This window comes from Rhinolophus hipposideros (assembly GCF_964194185.1).
Source record: "Rhinolophus hipposideros genome assembly, chromosome: 11".
NCBI classification, from domain to species: Eukaryota; Metazoa; Chordata; class Mammalia; order Chiroptera; family Rhinolophidae; genus Rhinolophus; species Rhinolophus hipposideros.
Window position 1 is genome coordinate 78068397 of NC_138057.1, and position 20339 is coordinate 78088735.

The 20339-nt window shown below is 56.3% G+C and overlaps 1 protein-coding gene across 1 annotated transcript in view; it reads left to right on the forward strand.

Annotated features, from left to right (window-relative positions):
* Positions 1–1534: 1534 nt before the first annotated feature.
* The window catches only part of PRRX2 (paired related homeobox 2), a gene marked incomplete at both ends in the record, with an annotated part of 39902 nt that continues 21097 nt past the window's right edge, over positions 1535–20339 (forward strand). Inside the window, one exon of the mRNA XM_081066205.1 lies at positions 1535–1787. Coding sequence (XP_080922331.1) covers positions 1535–1787 — 253 coding nt within the window. The remainder of the gene's footprint in view (positions 1788–20339) is intronic.

Consider the following 20339-nt stretch of genomic DNA (forward strand, 5'->3'; position numbering starts at 1 on the left):
TGTTTGAGCTCACACAGCAGTGCGTGACAGAGCTGGGCCTGGAACCTGGTCTCTGGCACCAACGCTGTTCTGAACGCTGGGCTGCACTTTTCCTGGATAAGCCCCCACTCTTGGCTTGCTGGGTGCTCTGGCGGGCGAGAGGCCTTCAGATGGTGCTCAGAGCTGAGTAGTGGCCCCACCCTGCTCAGTCCCTCGGAAAGCCGTTCAGCCACACACACTGTGGGCAGTGCTGGAGACCCTTGGTAGTCGGGCTACCAGAGAGAAGAGAGGCTGCCACCTCTTTGGCTAGCCTTTCTCATGGACACTCCTTGGGGCCGCTTTCCAGAGAACTGCATCATCTCCAAACCTTCAACCTACCCACCTGTGAGCCCCCATGGATTGCTGTGGCTAAAATCACTTGGGGGACACTCAGTCTCATTTGGGGAGTAAACCTTTCTGGGAAAAGCCAATTCGTGCAGAACTTCCGCTGCCAGTTTGCAGGATTTCAGGGGTGCGTGCCGGGTGGTTTTTCTGTGCGGGAGCCCACAAAAGGCATTCTGAAGGCCTTCTCCTGGTGGGCTTACTTTTGTGGCTATAACGTTATGGCTCTGCGGCGATGGAGAGGCCAGGGCCAGGTCGGCAAGCGCGGTCCTGGGGAAAGAGCAGTGGCATCTGGAAGGCTTAAAATCCCAGGCCCGCCACCAGGGGCATCTTTTCTGTGCTTTCCTTGAAAAACAAAAACAAGAGCAGAGACCCAAGCCCGCCTCCCTTTCTCTGTCACCCATCTGTCAGTCTGGCTGTCGTCTGGCTGTCTATCCTCTAGGAATTCTGGAGGGACACTCTTTCCTCCCAGCTTAGTTTTCCTTGGGGAGGGCCTGGCGCATCCTGAAGGTGGACTCCGAAGTGTTTTTTTGGGGGGAGGTGCATACACCCCAGAAGTTTGAGAATGTGGGACTTTCTCGGGGAGAGAACCTCGGGCCAGGTGGAATGGAGGAAGTGGACCTTGGAGCCCTGTCACCGGGGCTGGGAGGGCGGCGTCGGGCCTTGGGCGTCGGGGGAGCGAGGGGTGGAGCTGGGGGTTCCCGGTCTTCCCTGTGGACCGTCTCAGAGTCGCTTCCCCCACCGCGGCGGAGGAATTTGGAACCGGGTGGGGGGGGCGCTGCTAATCCCTTCCCTATCACCTAGCTAGACACTTATTGGGGGATTTAAAAGAATCAAAACACTGAAGTTTCCCGCTCCTTAAAATGTGGGTGGGGAGGGAAACACCCCTTCTTCTGCCCCCTCTCCCCGCCCCCAGCCTCCAGCCGGACTCGGGGAGGGGCGGGCGGAGGGGGAGGAGGAGAGGCCGGGGCGAGGTTTGCTTCAAGAAGGGGCGTGTGGCCGGCGCGGCTCGTGTGTTAGCGCCTGGGGAGGGAGCGCGGAGGCAGAGCCGCGGACGGAGGAGAGTTGGGGGCCCCGACGTCAGCGCCGGGCGGGACGGAGCTCGGGGCGGCGGGGCGCGCTGGCTGCGACCCCGCCGGCGACCGGGCCGGCGACCCCCGGGCGGCTCGCGGGCATGGACAGCGCGGCCGCTGCCTTCGCCCTGGACAAGCCGGCGCTGGGCCCGGGGCCGCCGCCGCCGCCCGCCCTGGGGCCCGGCGACTGCGCCCAGGCGCGCAAGAACTTCACGGTGAGCCACCTCCTGGACCTGGAGGAGGTGGCGGCGGCCGGGCGGCTGGCGGCGCGGCCCGCGGGGCCCGAGGCGCGGGAGGGCGCGGCGCGGGAGCCGTCCGGGGGCAGCAGCGGCAGCGAGGCGGCTCCGCACGACGGTGAGTGCGGCGGGGGCGTGGGAACGCGACGCGGGGTCCCGGGCTCGCGGGCGCGAGGGGCGCGCGGAGACGCGGGGCGCTCAGGATGCGGGACCCCAGACCGGGAAGGAGCCGGCGGCCGGCGGACGCGCCGCGGGGGGCAGGCCCTCCCCGGGGTGCGGGCGGCCGGCGAGCGCCGTGGGACCGGCCACCCGGCCGCCGCGGCTGGGGTTGTGCTCGTAACGGGGTGGGCGGCGGGCACCACAGCTCTTCACCGCGGGGGGAGCCTTCTTTTGGCCGCGGCCACCTCGTCTTAGGAAGTCGGGCGTGCGGGGCGGGGGTGGGCTGCCTTTGTGCCTGGCGGCCCCACTCCCACACCGCCTGGGAAGTGGGTGTGACTGCACAACGGAGGAAACTGAGGCTTCTGAAGGGCAACGCGACCGAGTCGCACAGCTGGGTTTCCAACTCTGCCCCCTCCCTGCGCGACGCCACCCCAGCTACCGCTCCTACCAGGTCTTCTCACGACTTGGGTACTTGGTTGGGGTAGGGAGCCCCCCCCCCCCAGTCTGCCCCACGAGCGGCTTCCTAGGTGGAATGGCCCAGCCCTAAAGAGCCAGCTAGGCCTCTTCTCCTGATAAGGTTAAAGGTCATCAGGAAGGGGCTTTAAAAACAAACAACCCACCCAAGTGGCTTTTTTCAAAAAGTCACACTGGATAGAAAGGCTCTGAGCCCTTGGTAAGAAGGGGGAGGGAAGTGGCTAGAACAGAAGAGGAAGATAAAGCAAAGGTCCAGCCCTGGGCGGGTTTCATGAGCAGGCACCCAAGTCTCCACGGCTCACCCAACATCCTGAAGAGGAGGTGAGGTGGTGTGAAACCACGGCTTGGTCCCCTAGCTCTGGGGCACAGGCTGGCCTGCTGGAGGCTCTGGGCCCCTTAGGAATCACCCACCTGACTCCAGCAGCCTTTTCACCAGCCCCTGGGGACCCCTCCTTCCTGTACCAGCCTCCAGGTCTCAGGGGAGCCCCCCCCATGGCTTCATGCCCTGCTTCTCTGATGAGAGGAGGTGCAGGAAAGCTGAGGGGGTGCAGCTGTGTGTGGGGGGGACACCTGACACACGCCTGCATTTCAGAGAGCACCCAGCTGGTGCCAGGTCTGTCTGGTGGCCGCTGGCGCCCTCTCATTGGCATCCACCATCCGCGAGCCACAGCGGACTGACAACTCTCTTCACCCTCCAGGGTGAACATGAAACGGGCAGACCCACCCCTGGGAGTTGGGTGTCCCTGATGGAAAAGTGGAAGGAAGGTGTCTGGTATGGGTCGGGGTAAAGTGGGGTGTCCTCTGGTGTGGGATGAGGAGCCCTGCCAGCCTCAGTTTGTTCTAGGACCGCAGGTCTCATGAGAGGAGCAGCTGGCTCTGAGCTGGTTTCCCCTGAGGGTAGAGGGGGTTCTCTGATTTCACTCTGATGAATGGGGGTGGCGGGTGCCCAGGAGGTGGGAAGAGAAAGAGGAGCAAATTGAAGCTAATGCAAAGGAGGAAGAGAGAAAAGGAAGGAGACAAGAGAGGAGAGGGGTGCAGGAGTGGTTGGGAGAGAAGGAAGGAGGCCTGGACCTTTTGTCCTCGAGTCCTGCCCACGGCATGGGTACCCGTGTGCCCCCTGGCTCCTGGCTGTGGGGACAGACAGTGGAAGGCCTTGCTTCTCTGGGACACAGCATAGAAAGTCTCCAAATGGAGGGTTTTTCTGGGGAGTCCCAGAACAGCTGGTATCAACTGGGGACACAAGAGTTTGGACAGGGCCACTGGCAGCCCCCAGGCATCAAGGTGAGCCGTGGGTCTCCTCAGCAGTCCCTTGGGGCCAGGCCATCCTCCGGGAGAGTGTCGGAGGCTTTGGGAACATTTCCTAAGGAGGGGCTTCACCACATGGAAAATCCAGGTGCTGGGAACAGAGGACACACTGCGTGTGGGGTCAGATGGGACGGGGCCCAGGGCAGCCCCCAGAGGTGAGGGATAGGGGGCGGCAGGCAGAGTTGGTCAGTGGGGCTCAACAACGGTGCTCACTGCTGCCTCCCACCTTGGACCCCCACCCAGCTCTGCCCTGGGGACACACTGCCCAGCTGGGGGCTCCTGGCCCACAGGGGGGGGATTTTCTCCAGGCCTCTGCAAATTGAAGCAAACCTAGACAATATGAGGAGTTGTTCAGGAAGCTAAAAACTCCAGTTTAAAGGATTTTCTTGTGTTTGGGATTACATTGTCCCTGCTCATTTTTGGTGTTAAAACACCCTTTCTTTTATGAAACAAAGATAATAACAGGAGAAGATTGTTTTATTTTAACGTCCTTACTTGGCAAAATTAAAAGGAGGTAATCCTATATCATTCATCAGATTGAAAACAAATCACTAGTCCATGAAATCCAAATGTTTTATGTAGAGTCAAGCAACTCTCCGGGCCAGCTGGGTGCATTCCAGGGGTGCCCGCTGCCAGGAGAGGCGCAGGCGCGGGACCAGGGGCGGGGCACCCTGTGGCTGCCCCCGGGTCTGAGAGTCCTTGGCTGGCTGGCTGGGTCTGGGTCTGCTGACAGAAGGTGGATGAGGAGAAGCCAGATTCCTGCTCTCCTCTCTTCTCGGCAGGTGCCCCCTCTGCTTCCATTGACTGTGAATTCCAAGTCCTGATGTCTCCACCGGTGGGAGAGAAGGGACCTCCCATCCCCTCGTTCTGGAGCGCCCAGTCCGAATCACTGGACTCCTTTCCAAAGCAGGCAACCAACCCTTGGGGCGCCCGGACCCTGGACCCAGCAGGCATGGGCCCTGGGCTGTGACTTTGTCCCCTGGTCCTGGGCCTGCCAAGAGCCCTGGTGCCTCACTGAGGAATGGAACAAGCCTGAAAGTGGGTTTTCCTGGGGCTTCTGGAGCTCTTTCCAGGTCCAAAGAAAACGACGCACCAAAGAGTGGAGTGCCCCCTAACCTGCCAGGTTAGCAAGCTCAAAATTAAAAAAAGAAAAGAAAGCCCACAACATATTTTTGACTCTTTTGTTTTCACAAAGCCTGCAGTAGATGTAGTGTATTCTTGCCAATGATTTTCCCAGACCAGGCTCCCCCCGGAACTGGCCAGGAAGGCTGTGGCTTCGCCGGTGACTCAGAGCAAACCGGGGTCTCGGGTTCCTCCCAAGTCAAATGCTGAGGTCTGCGCTGGGGCGCTGAGCTATGCCAAGCATGTTAGGAAAATAAACCCTCGTTCGCTGCCTGTGCAATGACTTACAACAAAAGAAACCACATTAATAACTGAGATTTTCTTGAACGCATTCCCTCCTGTGGGCAGGGCGGAAACAGGGATGCAGACACACTGTGAAAATAAACAAAGACCCTGGAGCCAGGTTGGGTGACGCCCCCCCTGCCCTCCCCCTTCCCCTGGAGGCCACCTGGCTGAGCAGGGCTGGTGGTACCTGTTTCAGAAAACCTCAGGGCCAAGTAGGTCCACTTCCCAAAGTTTCAGGATGGCAGGGTGCTTGGAGTCTGAGCGGGGGATGGGCTGGAGCCCCAGGTGGAGCGTTTGGACTCCCTTCACAAAGCTGTTCCCTGAGCCACTTCTGCTACTGGTGACAGGAAGCCAAGGGTGAGACTGATTTGGGTTGGGAACCTGCCCCTCCCCCTTGCCAGTGATGGGTGGGCAGGGCCAAGTGTCTGAGTGGTGGACCTGAAGGGACCATTGAGTTCCAGAGACCAGAAGACTTGCCTCTAATTTTTTGATTTTTATTATTGTAAAATATAACTAACATAAGCGTTATCATGTAACCATTTTTTAATTGTACAATTCAGTGGCATTAAGTACATCAATATTACTGTCCTACCATCCCCACCATCCATCCATCTCCAGGACTTTTTCATTTTCCCAAACTGAAACTCTGTCCCCATTAGACACTAAGTCCCCATCCCCTCCCCCAGCCCCTGGCACCCACCGTTCTACTTCCTGTCTCTATGAATTTGTCTACTCTAGGGACCTCATATAAGTGGGATTACACAGTATTCGCCCTTTTGTGTCTGGCTTATTTCACTCAGCGTAATGTTCTCTTGGTCCATCCATGTTGTAGCAGGAGTCAGGATTTCCTTCCTCTTTAGGGCTGAATAATATTCCATGGTGTGTATAGACTACATTTTGTTTATCCATCATCTGTGGATGGATACTTGGATTGTTTCCACCTTTTGGGCATTGTGAATGATGTTTCTAAGACCTTGGGCGTGCCAATATCCCTTTCAGGGATAAGTCTGCTTTCAGGTCTTTGGAGTATGTACCAGAAGGGCAATTGCTGGGTCATATGGGAATTCTGTGTTTACTGTTTTCAGGAACCATCCTACTGTTTTCCATCGCTGACTTCAGTTTTTCACCAGGTGTCTCTGACTGACTCTGAAAGATGACAGTGGCAGCCTTGGGGGCTTTGGAGAAGGGAGAAGGGAGGAAGCTGGCACAAGAGATGGAATCAGAGCTGGTGGGAGAAAGAGACAAAAAAGTTTGTCCAGAACCGAGCCTTGTGACAAGTCTGCTTTCCTTCCCTCCACCTTCTTCCCTCCCTTCCTTTCCCTTAATCCATTTCCTGGTTGAGGGGGGTGGGCAGAGCCATTTGCAGTGAAGGAGACTTGAATGAGTGTTTAGGACAGCCGGGTTCGGGCTCTGGCTTTTGCTGTCATCTCCATGTGTGACCTTGGGCATGTCATATGACTTCTCAGTTCCCCACCTGAACAGTGCCAGGCGGTGCCCAGATGCTCATGAGGCCCAGCCTGTCCCTCATCGTGATGTGATCCACACTGAGACATCGCCTCGTGATGGGTCCCCAGGCAGTGAGTGTGTCCCTCAGCACATGCCAGGAGCAGGGAGACAGGAGGGGTGAGTGAGAGGCCCAGGAACTAGGCCCAGAAGCTGAGAGCCCTGGGGAATTCAGTCGGAGAACGGCTGGGTCTTCCAGGGTGACACGTGGGAGAGGGGACAGTGGTCTGCATCTCTGGCTTTTTGTTCACGGTTCCGGGGTGATCTTCTATGTAATAGGTCATCTGGGTGGAGCTTGGGAACCTGGCACAGGGGGCTCAGACCATCTAGCACCCTCACAAGGGCCCTCCCCTGTGAGCAGAAGCTCAAAAAGGCTGGAGCTGTCACTGTGCCCTCCCAAAAGAGTAGGCAAAGTGACCTTGGAGCAGTAGTGCTAAGGCCCTTACACACCACACGTGAGGCCTAAAAAACACCCTGAAGCTCAGTACTACCGTGTATGAAATGGGAACTAGACAGTGATGTCCCTTAGAGGTGTGAAGGCCGTGCCTGACACATAGTAGGTGCTCAGTAAAGGGTCTTCATGACAGCTCATGGAGACACTCAGAGCAGCCCTGAGAATCAGACAGGGCTAGTCATTGCCATCCCTACTTCTTGGAGGCTCAGAGAAGCAAAGCAGTCTGCCCAAGGTCCCCACTTAGGAAGGAGCGGTGGGATTGGCTTCTGGATCCCAAGTCCAGGGCTCTCTTCTGCACAGCTCAGCATTAAGGCTGGAGAAGTGGGGGCGGGGAAGCCTCAACTATGTGTTGGAGGACTGGACGCTAAGGTTTGTTGGGGGAACTGAAGGGGGCAGGGTAAGAGTGACCAATAACTCTTGCAGGCAGGCCAAGTGCTTACTGTGAGCTGGCTGGGGCCTCACATGCCTCACCCCTCATTGTCCTCCCACCAACCGTGGAAGTGGGTCCTTTTGTTATCCCCATTTTATGAAGGGAGAAACTGAGGCTCAAACGTTGAGCCACTTGCCAAGGCCACATGTTCCCATGAATATGGGATTCCAGCCCAGGCTTGTCCTATTCTGAAGCCCCTGTTCTCTACCACTGTCCAAGGCCATCCCTGGAGCCCCCGAATGTTGGATGGCCCTGCCAAGGATGTCCTCTCCCAGGCAGGTCGCCATGAAACAGCCAGAGGATGGGTCTCCTTAACATCCACAGAAGCTTGGCCTGGGCTACAGGCCTATGGGAGACTGGCGGGGCCTGGCAGGTGAGGACTGCCAGGCTTTGGAGTATTGGGAGATGTGGCCTCCCTCACCCTCTGCAGGCCTGTCTCCAGGCTTCTGGACATGGGAGAGCGGTGGAGGGTCCCTGACTCTGAGGAACATTGATAGGACAGGCCCCCTTTCCCAGTCTACCCTCAGCCCCCATATTCATTCATTCATTCATTCATTCATTCATTCATTCATTCATTCATTCATTCATTCATTCGGCAGACTATGTATCAGGCTCTGAGCTCCTACCATCTACCCAGAAGTTCAGATTTCAAGCCCCGGTGAAATTTCCAGGCACTTAGAAGAACTGGCAGAGAGTGGGCAGTTTTAAAAGTTGCCAAGAAAAGCATTCACTCACAACAAATACCATCTTGTTGCCCCATCTGTTTATCTAAGAAAGAACCTTTTAGCATCTTAATCTCAGAGTAAAGAATGGTCCTCAAAACTGACTTCATTTAGCTTAACAAAACAAAACTCGCAAATTGCCCCTATTTTTCTCGTTTTGCGGTAGGTCGGTGAAAACTTGTTCGTGGGCTGGCATTTGGGGACCACATGGTGGACTGGCTTTCCCAGACTCACAGACAGAGAGACGCACACAAACCCGCCCACCACCCTCCCACAACCCCCCCCTCACACACTTGCATGTACACACACACACACACACACACTCACACCGCTGGGCCCAGAGATCAAGGCCAGGCTCTTAATCGCCAGGGTGGCTGCAGGCAGCTCCTGAATAGATGAGCAGCCACAACACTCTGGACCAGGCCAAGGGTTAAGTGCCTTTTGCGAGGTGGTGAGTAGGAGAGCACCGTGGGAGCTTCCTGTTTAGACAGGGAGTTGGGGAAGGTTGTCTCCGTTGGCTCCCATGCTGAGAGGCGGAAGGGAGACAGGGTGCCCCCGCAGCCTCCACAGTCCAGGCAAGGAGACGCGGGTCAGGGCCTGTTGCAGGGTGTACCCCAGAGGGGTTTGAGGTGGGGGGGGAGCAGAATTGCTGCCAGGAAGAGGCAGGGGCTCCCCTGAGCTACAAGGGCAGAGCTTGCCAAGCCAGAACCTGGGACTCGTGGAATCTCAAGGTGTCCTGGGGATGAAGGGCGTTAAAAGGCGCAAATGCTCTCACTGCCCCCTTGCCCTGTGTCCCTTCCACATCTGGGAAGCTCTTGTTCCCAGCTTGGCTCCAAGGGGCCACCGTGATGACAGAACACCATCCGCATGGGGCCCTTTACAGCTAATGATATCTTTTATTGCGTCCTAAAAACGGAGCAAGCTCTGGAAGACATTATTTTTAGTCCCTCTTTGAGATCCATTCTGCTTTTCTGTGCGTGGGATGGGCAACCCACACCTTCCGGTTTTGGGGGCAGTGGGAGGGGTTAGGAGGGAGCGGGGGGTGATGAGTTACAAGGATCCAAAAAGCTGGGCCTCAGGCAGGGATGGTGGGTGGGGCTGCCGCGGGATTGCAATCTTTGGAAAAGGTCCTGGGTGTGGGGCCGTGAAAGAGCAGGAGGCCTAGGGGCTGGAGACCTGGAAGCTTCCACAGAGAGCCCCTCGCTCCAGAGTTGAACTAGCACGTTTGTTGCTTGAAAACTGACAAGGTGAGAGTGTGTCATTTCCCGTGACACTACCCAGGAGGCACTAGGAGCGGCCCCCCTGGATGAGGAGTCAGGAAAGCAGGACTTGCCCTGCCCTACAACTTGGGACCTACCCTGTCACCCACCTGAGCCTCCGTGTCCCCATCTGAGGGGGTTGCACCCTCTATTTGTCATCCTATAGTTTCAGGAGTCACTTCATTAGAATCATCAGGGAGCTGGTTAAAACGCATGTTCAGAGGCCCCACCGCAACCCATGGAATCAGATTCTGCAGGGCCTGGCCTGGGCCTCTGCATTTAACAGGGCCCCCAGTCATTTATGTGCACGAAAGGGTAAGTGCCGCTGTGCGCTGGAAGGCTCTTTCCAGTGCTGACTGCACCTCTCTCCCCGTCAGTTTGCCTGAGTGGAAAACAGGCCTCTTGGTGGGGCTGGAGAGGCCACATGGAGATGCCCATGGGAGGCCTGAGACTGGCATCAATTGGAAGTGGCAGGAAGGGTCCAGTGTACAGGATGGGGAGGGAGCTACCCCGAGGCTGAGCGCCAGCATTCCCAGAGGCCGACTGCAGGAAGCTGGGTCTAGTAGAGGACAATTGCTATGCACCATCCACCAGCGTTCACCGAGCACCTACTGAGTATCTGTCCAACACAGCCCCCAGGAGTTGGAATGAAGGGGGTGCTGCGATAGGGGGAGATTCTTGTCTGTCCCGCCCAAGCATCCTAACTCCCTCTAGCCGCCAGACTGGGGTGGGGTGGTCAGAAGCTACATTGCTGACATGGGAGTCGCTGTCACGCCCGTCACTGGAAAAGCCCCCTCCTAGCGTCCTACCCACTTGCTCCTCTCTGCCGCCCCACTCCCCCTGCCTGTCACAGCCTTGCAGCCTTCCTTTACAGGGGTCCCCTTGGGGTAAGGCATCCACTGCCCCCAGGAGGGTGACCACCACACCTAGGTTTTACCCGCCAGTCCCCCATTGGCCTGTCTGTCTGTCCTCCCCCACCACTGGCCTCCCCTCTTGCCGTGGGCGCAGACGTTTACACACCAGAGATGGCGTTATTAAAAATGACATTTAACCAGAGCTGGAATTACCATGCGGATGGCTGCAAACCTCGGAATCAAAGCTGAGCCGCAGGGTGCGCCTGGCAGGGGCTGTGGGCCTCCTCTGGCCGCCAGAGCTCTGCGCGGGCCTCCCATATAAAACCCCGCAGAACGCAGAGGTCTTGAAAGCAAGTGCACCTCCTTTCATTAGACTAACAAATAACACGTAACAGAAAACATCTGTTAACAGCAGCCCCTAATGCTCTCAAGATGTTGCCGCGGGCAGCCGGTCCAGCCAGCGGGCAGCCCGGCTGCAGAGGGCTCAGGTTTTGGCTGCTCCCACTCCAGGGGGGCACAGGGCCTGGCACCCACTCCTTCTCTCCTGGGCCTCCCCCTGCACCCTGTGGGACCTGGGGGCTTCCTTCTCTGCCTCTCCTTCCTCTGACTCAGTCATTCAGCCTCTCTTCTCACTGATGAGAAGCAGTAATTGAGGGTCTGTTTCCGTGGGGACAGTGCCCCTGGACGGTGACATCACAGCCTCCACTTGATCAGCTGTGGGGCCTTGGCAAGTTTCTTCTCTCCAAGCGCCTCCTTAGTCATCTGAGAAAGGTCGTGCCTCCTTGCAGGGCGCTTTTAAGGATTTTAAGAGATGTTGGAAGCAGAGTAGCTGAGCATGGGAGAGGTGCTCAGACAGGGTGTCTCTTATGATGAGAGTTGAGGAAACTAAGCCTCAGAGAGGTTAAGTGACTTGGCCAGGTTACGCAGCGGGTGAAGAAGCCTCAGAGTCTACTCCTTTCCTGGCCCTGCAAAGCACATTCAGAAATGGAGCTGACGCGCTCCCCACCTTCAGGGTGCTTGGAGTCCACAGCTCATGGCAGAGGATGAGCTCAACTTTGAGAGAGAGCGGGGCTGAACAGAGGGGCCTCTAGAAACGTCTTCCCAGATGGGGCCAGAAGACCCAGCTGTATCCCCAGGACCTAAAGCGCCATCCTCACAGCTTCAGGGGTTCTGGCCTGGAGAAGGAAGGACATCCCAGACTAAGGAGGAATGTCCAGAAAAACACCCCAAAGGTGGGAGAAAAGACAAATTGGCACTTTGTTCCCCATTTCCCCCTCATGATAAAGTTTCAAAAAACAGGCCTTCCTCCCCTACCCAGAGGACTATGTTAAACGCCATGCCTGCCCATCCCCTTGCAGGGTATGCCTTGCTTTTTGGTTCCAAGAAAACTGGATGGGATTTATTAATTCTCTCATTCATTCATTCATTCATTCATTGTACAGGTGTGTTGTTTTTGAGGCATCTTGCTGGGGAAACACCAGTAGACAAGTGAGACCTGGTTCCTGACCACGGAGTGGAATAGGAAGGCAGTCTCACTCCCCACTGTCAGCTGTCCACATGCAGCCTCTTGCTGAATTCTCTTAGCAGCCTTATGAGGGAGGCGAAGCATTATCCCCATCTTACAGATGAGAAAACTGAGATTCAGGAGAGCCAAATGACATGTCCAAGGTCATTGATCCCTAGAGCCCAGGCACAATGCCGGCACTCCATGCCAGGCCCCAAGATGGCCAAGGAGCCAGTATCCTCTTGTTGGGAGCAGCCCGGGTCCTGCCAGGGAGCGCTTTTAAGGATTTAAGATGTGTTCAGTCTCCCCTGTTCTCGCCTGGAAACCTCTGTGGTGCCAAGGAAGGTGCCGCTTTTCTGGGACACCCTAGTTAAAGCCTGACCCATAGTGGCCAGGCACGAGGGCTGTGGGCTGGGCTGTGATGGAGGGGCTGGGGCTGGAGGCCTGGGAGGGACCCAGGCCTTGGGGAATCTCATGTTTCCAGAGACATCGTGTTTTAATTGGAAGGCCAGCCTCTCCCGCAGAGGCGGCTGCCCTGCCACCACACCCCAGGGCGAGGAGAGTGTCAGGGCTCCAAGCGGGAAATTGCTGGAGACAAGAAGTAAAAACGGCTACTCTGGTTTCACTGGGAAGGAAAAAAGAAAAGGCAGAGGTCTAATGCCGCTGAAAGCAGGGTCGTTGTGTAAAGGAAACTGTCGCTGTTGCAGAGCTGGGGGCGGTTGTGCCTTTTCAAGGGCTGGTTTATCTCTCAAGGGAGGAAAAATGGGGGTGGCGTTGCACCAACCTGTCCCTCCTTTGTTCCACAGATATTTGTTGAGCACCTACTCGGTGCCAGGCTGGATGCTGGGGCCCCAGCAGGGAACAAGGGAGGTGAGGTCCCTGCTATGGAGAGGTCCTGGCTACTATGAGAACAGATAATGGGGTCCTCTACCTGGTCTGGGGGTCAGGGAGTCTTCCTGGAGGAAGCGGACTTTCAGAAGGGACCAGAAGGGTGAGTGGAGTGAGCCAGAAGAGGTTGAGAAGGGTGCTCCAGGCGGACGAAACAGCAGTTAGGAGCTCAGAAGTGAGAAAGAACTTGGCTGTTCGAGGAGCAGAGGGGCTGCAGGGAGCACGGTGGGAGAGGCCTGATGAGCAAGGCCTGGTGGAAGATTTGCGATGTTTGTATTAAGAATGGTGGGAAAGCTTTCCGTGCACCTGTGAGTGTCTGGAGCGTCCGGAGCACCCAGCAGCTCTCTTGGGGAGCAAGTGTTCCCGGTCGTGTGGGACATGAGTGGCTAACCTGGGGACAGCAGCTGTGTCCCGGCTGCCCAGCGCCTCCTGGGGTTCCCCTCTCTTCAAAGGAGCTGATCACTAGCCCTAACTGGCTGCCTCAGCCCAGCCGCTGTGAGGTCCGAAATCATGTCAGGGATGGGGAGCTCCAGGGGCCGTTCAGAACCAGAGGCAGGGCAGGCCCCTATGCCCAGCGTAGGGCGCACTAATCCAGCTGCAGGACAGCTATGCCCAAGTCATGGCCCAACACGAGGGCTTCGTGCCAGAGGTGCACAACGTCCCTGAGATGGAAGTTTCATTAGCAGACCCATCATAAGATGAGGAAGGTTGGCCCCAGCTGTCTGACTGCAGGTCCTGTGTCCCTGGAGCAATGGAGGGAGTTTGCTAAGTAGGGGCAGTGAAGCTGAATGACTGGGATGGGAGGGGCTTGCAAGTGTGCTCATCTTCATCATCGTCATCACCGAGACCCCAACAGTCAGGACCATTCACTGTGCACCAGCTATGTGCTAAACCCTCCCCATGTGGGTCATCTCAGTAATTCCCCTGCAATACTCTAGGAGGTGGCAGTCTTATGGCCCCATTTTCCAGATAAGAAAGCTGACGCCCAGGAAGACGGACTATGTATTGAGGGCATGGGGGTGCCAGGCCTCAGATCCTTGTCTACAGTGTGTTCCCCACCCCCATTGGCCCCAGCTCGGCTGCGCTCACTCTGACCTCACCCAGCCTATCCAGGCTTGTTTAGGAAGGGGTGGTCAAGAGTTATAACACTGGAACAGAGATACTGGACAGAAAGCAGGCAGGCAGGCCAGGATCCTGGAACAGAGACAGCCCCCATTGGGCCCCAGGCAGGCATAGAAAAGGGAGTTGGCCCCAGAGTTCCAGTGGGTCCCCTGCCTTCTCGGGCAGGTCATGGGGCTGGTGGGGGCGTGGCTTCACTGTGGGTTTCTGGTCTCAACCTCACTCCCACTTACTGGGCGATCTTGGGAAAGTGTGTCGCATCTCTGAGCCTCAAATTCCTCATCTCCAAATGGGCATAATGAAGCACCTGGAGCTTGGGTCGTCCGGGGTTGATGAAATCAAGCAGGTAGCGACTCAGCTCTCTGCCCACCTGGCCCCAGTAGGTGCTCAATCAACACCAATTTGTTTTCTCTTTCACTCTCTCTGGCACTTGGGAGGAGGAGGGAGATGCACAGCTTAGGACTGGCATATCCCCTTCACAGATGGGAAAACTGAGGAGGGAGAGTTTCCCAAAGCCCCATAGGAGGAGAAGCTGAGATTGCAAACAGAGTGCTGGTTTTCAGGAGCTGGCCCCAGTGGCCTTTGCTGATACCTAACTATGCTTTCCAAAAAGGAGACAGATTATCCAGCCCCCAGGGTGTCCCCTCACAAGCCCCAGATGCCTCTACCCCTGCCCAGCCCTGCCTGGTGATCTGGGGCCCCTCTCTGGAAGGACAGCATTGGTTCACTGCAGCCCCTGCCTGGTGGGAACTGACTGCTTCTCGCACGGTGAGCATTGTACTTTCATGGCACAAATTGCAATCATGCATAATTTCATGACAAATACCGTCTATAAGACACAGCACAATTATTTTTATAATGTGGTATTTGAGGTTAGAAATTCAAATTAGAGATTAAGTGTAACTTCTAGGTCTGTGGATAAGATGGCTTGGGGAGGAAGGCTGAAATATTCAGATGTGCTCCCTCGAGGATTGCAGATGGGTTCTTGACACCTGTCTACAACATGCACACACACACGTACATACGCACACACGCGCACACACACTTGTACTCAACTGATCCCTGGGCTCCAGCAAAGCCAGTTCAGATATGGTGTTCACTCATGGGAAAGCCAATCTCGACGCTGAATCCTTCCTCTGCCCAGAACCCCCATGTCCAAGCAGCCACCAGAAGCAAGTTTCGTGATGATGGAGTAGCCCAGGGTCTGTGGAGGCAGGGGGTAGGGAAATGCACAGAGCTCGGGCTACCAAGGGAAGAAGCAAATGTGGTGGGTTTACCTCCACCAGTGCCAGCTCTCAGCCTCTCCCCGAACCCTTTCCTCCCTCCACCCCCCAAAACCAGAACCAGATGCAAATGTAAGTGAATAGTGGGTCTGTGGTCAGGGCACAGTGTGGGATGGAGCCCAGTCAGGGAGGAGGGGGGAAAGCCATTGCCCCAGTCCAGAGAGGCCAAAGGCAGGCTGTGTCCCCTGCGCCACCAGAGGCCAGCTCGGAGCCCTGCAAGACAAGTGCGGAGCTCTGGGGAACCCCGTGCAGCGTCTTGGGATCTGTGGGGATCTTGGAGAACATTTGCTGCTTTCTTCAAGCTGGGAACAATAACAGAGGTTGGGAGAGAGGGCTGCCCTGGGCACCCAAGTTACAGGCAGGTCCCTGAGGAGTGGCCATGGTCCTGGTCAGGAGGGCAGCAGCCCTGGGAAGTTGGTAGCCAAGGGCTGGAACCTCTTCATGTGCCAGAGGGGCCCCAGGGAGAGGAGGTCCCGAGCTGGGCCAGCAAGTCAGAGTGACTTCACTTGGCTCCCTGGGGCAAGAAGCTTCCTCTTTCTGAGCCTCAGTTTCTTCATCTGTAAAGTGGGGATAGTGACAAGTAAGTTGTGAGGATGCAAAGATAGGAAGCACCTCATATGGATGTGGCACAGGGCCCGCGGCTGCGGCTGTTACATCATTACTGTTGCCATTGCTGTTACGAGCAATTCACAGGCAAGTCCCTGCGAGGTCGGGTGGAGGACCCAGCCACACCCCTGGCAGCTGCTCTTCCCCAGGGCCCCTCATCTCCCCAGCTGGGGATAAGGAATGTTCCCACCCAAACTAGCTCCTTATTAAGGCAAGAATCTCCCTCCACCCGAGCCTCCACCCTGGGAAGGGGCAGTGTGAGTAGGGGTTGTTTATTCCCCTTGTCTGTTGGCACATTCAGGGTGAGATGGAGGGGAGGGGGTGCAGGCAGTGTCTCTACCCCTCTCAGCAGAGGCTGTGTCCATCCTGGGGGCCTGCTTGGGTGTCTTTACCTCTACTCAGCCTTGGGCACAGCAGACAATCGAAAACCTGGGCCACCAGAGCAAGGTCAGGACAGCCCAGGGAGGGGCTCTGGCTTCCAGTTCCACCGTGGAGACCTCAGACTATTGCCCCCTTCTTCCCCTCTTCCCCAGCTGTGCCACTGCCTGCCATGGCACCACTAAAGCCACTTCTTTGGGTAAAGTTACTGTCCACAGGGAGCTCCTGCTGGGACCCCCTTCATAACAGCAACAAATTGTTCCTCCTGAAGAGGCCGCCACAATGGCCTAAGCTGAACGCTTCCCCCTCATCTTTACAGATGGCTATCAAAATTCCCATTTTACAGGTGAGAAACAGAGGAGTGGTCATGGTCCTGGTCAGGAGGGCAGCAGCCCTGGGAAGTTGGTAGCTAAGGGCTGGAACCTCTTCATGTGCCAGAGGGGCCCCAGGGAGAGGAGGTCCCAAGCTGGGCCAGCAAGTCAGAGTGACTTCCATTCAACATGCATTTCTTGAGCCCCTACTATGTGTAGGCACTGGACAGGCATCTACTCATCAGCCCTTAGGAGCTTCTAGTTAATGGGAGACAGGCAATGCACTGACAATGACACAAACAGGTAATTCATTGGCGTTCTGGTAAGTTCCACCAGGTTAAGAAGCACAGGGGCACCTGGAGCTCAGAGATGGGGTGTTGTCATCCGAAGGCTGCACAGCTAGTGCCTGGCGGAGGTGGGATCAGATCCGGAAGACCTCCCATCCCTGCTAGCCTGTGGCTGACAGGAGCCCCTCTGACCAGGCTGCGAAGATCCACATCTCAGATTAGTTGGGGGAGGGACCCCAGAGCAGCCCATGTGGCAGGGGCGGGGCTGGGAGCAGAGGAGAGAGGATTCCAAAGGCAGGACCACAAGTCCCTCTGGCGCTGTGCTCACTGCAGACTTGGGGCTGTGGGGTTCCAAGAGTGGGGGCACAGTACTCTCGCTCTGCCAGGGCAAGGACAAGGGTGGGGCTTAGCAGTGTGCTAGCTAGGACTGTCACCCTGAGCGACAGAAAACCGGCCTCAGGTCGCTTAAACAAAACTAAGGTGATGCTCGTAGCTGGACAATCAAGGGTGGGACTTCAGGCACTGCTGGATCCGGGGCTTAACCAATGGAGCAGCCAGTCTCCTGGTGACAGGTTTGGGGCCCTGCCCACTTCTGAACCAATCACAGTGGCTGTAGTGGAACTGTGTGCTGATTGGCTGAGGACTGGCCTGCGTTGGGTGGGGCTTCACCCGAACGTTTTAGACATGAATGGAGGGAAGCGCTCGCCAAAGGGTTGCTCCTGGACATAACAGAGCTGGTATTTATGAGGAATTGTTCCCTGAACAGCACCAGGCAGGCCCTGCTTTATGTGCGTCACCTGCGTCATCCCACCTAATCCTCACAGAGGGACCTATATTATGCTTGCTTTATAGGTAGGCAACCAAGGCTCACACAGGTCAAGTAACTTTCCCAAGGTCACCCAGCTTGTGGGTGAAGGAGAAGGAAATCACTCTGGGCTTCTCTCTCAACCAAGACCCTCAAAGCATCCATCCAGGCAGCGTGGGCAATGGGCACTGGGACCACCCTTTGCCATCTGGTCCCCTTCTACCCGGGGCAGGCATCTATGTCATGGAGGACCGCCCTGTACTCTCTCTTCCTGGGCTAAGTGCTCATTTGGCCTTGTAGGTCTGTCCGTCTCCCACAGAATCTGAGCAGTCTCTGACCTGGGCTGACCACTGGCAGGTGGCCATGGAGGTCACTTCAGAAAGGGGCCATTACTATCCTGGCCTACGGCGCTGGGTCGGTTGGGGTCTTACTGGGCCTAGGACCGTTGGCAGCATTCCCCTTCCAGGAGCAGCGTCCCCTTCCCATTACATCACACATTAAGTGGAAAATACACTTTATTGCAGAGAGCGGTGGTAGACTTTGGTTGTCCAGTTGACATGCCATCATGTGAGGTCAACATGTCGTTAACCGTTTTGTTAATCACCGTTTTGCATTGTGTTTTGGAACCAATAAAAAATTGCATTTCAGGTCTCCCATTGTTCTGGGCCTTTGTTAAAGCTTCTGGGCCTTAGGCATGTGGGCCTAAAGGATTAAACAGAGCTGGGCTGTGAGCCATCCATCATCCATCCATCCATCCATCCATCCATCCATCCATCCATCCATCCATCCATCCATCCATCCATCGTTTACTGAGCACCTACCTTGTGGCAGGCACCACTATCAACACAGAGGAAAAGAGAGGACAGAGGGAAACAGTCAGACGAGTTTAATGAGGGATAGTGAAGTGATTGGGGGAGGCAGATGGGTCCCCAAGCCTTTCTGGGGCAGTCAGGAGAGTGGTGCCTGAGGGAAGAAGTGAAGACTGGGTTGGGCTTTCTGATGCGGTGGGAAAAGTATTCCAGCCAGAGGGAACAGCATGTGCAAAGACAGGAAGTGACAGAGTGTGGCTGGTGGGAGGCTCGTGGGGGGCAGGGGAACCAGATGAGGCTGGGGTGGGGGGCGGGTCCTGAGGCTGGGATCTAGGCTCCGGTCTGGTGTGTTGGCTCTTCTCGGGTCTTGCTCAGGACAGGGTCAGAACTAGCGTGAGGAAAGTGAGACACCACGGGTACAAAACCATCAGGGCTGTCAGGTGCTGGGTGGACGTCTGAGACAGCGTCTCCTTAACTTGTGCTTTCTCTGTTTGGAGTTTGTTCACATCAGCTGTCCCTCCTCCACCCGGCGCCCCCTCCCCTCCTCTCTGAAAAAACTTCAATGTCCTGATTTTTTGAGTGGGGGGTCTTGGTGGGCCTTTGGGGTGGGTGGGGCTTGCAGAATGCTATTGAAATGAGAGGGGCCAGGCCAGGTTAGGGGAGAATTAAGCAAATCCACCCAACCTGTTGCTGACTTTTTCTATTTGATTGGTGCTGGCTGAGGGACAGCCACTTGCAGTGCAGCCCCCTGCAGAAGGGGATGGGGGAATATGATGAGGGGTGGGCAGGCTGCTTCTTCAGTCCTGGGAGCCTGGGAGATATGGGGTCTGTCTTGGGTATTCAGGGGGAGCTTCATGGGATGAAAGGGGCAAAAATGGGGCCTGTGGCTTGGCAGGGAGCTTGACCTGTCCAAGCTAAACTCGTGCTTGTCACCCACAGTGACACATTGGGTCCCATGTCTTGGCCGCTTTCCAGACATCATCCCACGGGATCCTCACAGCAATCCACAAGGGATGTGCTATAAAGACAGGGAAACTGAGGCCCAGAGTGGTGAAATGACTTGCCAAAGTCCCAGAACCCGCAGCCTGACTCGCAGCCCCTTTTGGTCACCGTACCTGAGTCCATGGAAACACTACAGCCCAGTATGGGTGAGTTCTCTCATTACACCCACTGAGGTTTGGGGAGCAGAAAGGTAGCGTGGCCCAAGAGATAAGGGCAGATAGAGTCCCGCTCTCATCCCGCTGCGCAAACCTAGGCAGACCACATCAACCCTCCGAGCCTGTCGCCCCTTTTGGGAAGTAATGACTATAGTCTCCTCGACACCGTTACTGAGGGGGGATGAGAAACGGCGTTGAGGACTGGGAAGGGTCCCATGATGTGAATGAGAAGCCACCCTGGACCCAGGCCCTGTGGTGTGGTACTGGCCATGAGATGCCCCCCACCCCAGTCTCTGCCCCTCTCTCTGTGCCTTCCTCCCCCCTCCCCAAGCATGTGCAGTCGCACATCAATCTCACATTTTCCCAAGAAGCCCCATCGACAGCAGGACAAGGTCTATTTGGCTCTGAAGGAGAAAGGCCAGGAGGGGTTCCCTAGGTGCATATTTCTGCTCTGTTCAATTACATGGAGCCCAAAGAAGCACCTGGGAACCCACAGCCCAGTAGGGCTTGACACGGAACTAAGCCTAGAAGCCAGTGTGAGGAGGCTGAAGCAGACAGACGCACAAGGAGTTCTGCGCACCATTGGGGGGCTTTTAAAGTGGGGTCTTGTAGGATGAGTAGGAGCCCACTGTTCACCACTTCATGCCACGCCACCCTCTGCCTATATGTCCTTGGGCCTAGCATGCCCCTCCCTTCTCATTCATAAAGTGGAATGGAAAGTGCCTGCTCTGCTGAGACTCCCCAGAAGTTATGGGCACTGAGGGTCTCACAGGAAGGTGAAACATACACGAGGCCAGGAATGTTCCATGTTGTTGGTTTTCAAGACGCCATGGGGCTTAGGGGTCCCACGGCACAGGGAGACACTGCTGTGTCCCTCAACACTCCATCTCTTCTCCAAATCTCTTTTCCTTCAAGCTTCTCTTCCTTGTCCAGCTCTTCTCCGAGCCCCTAGAGCT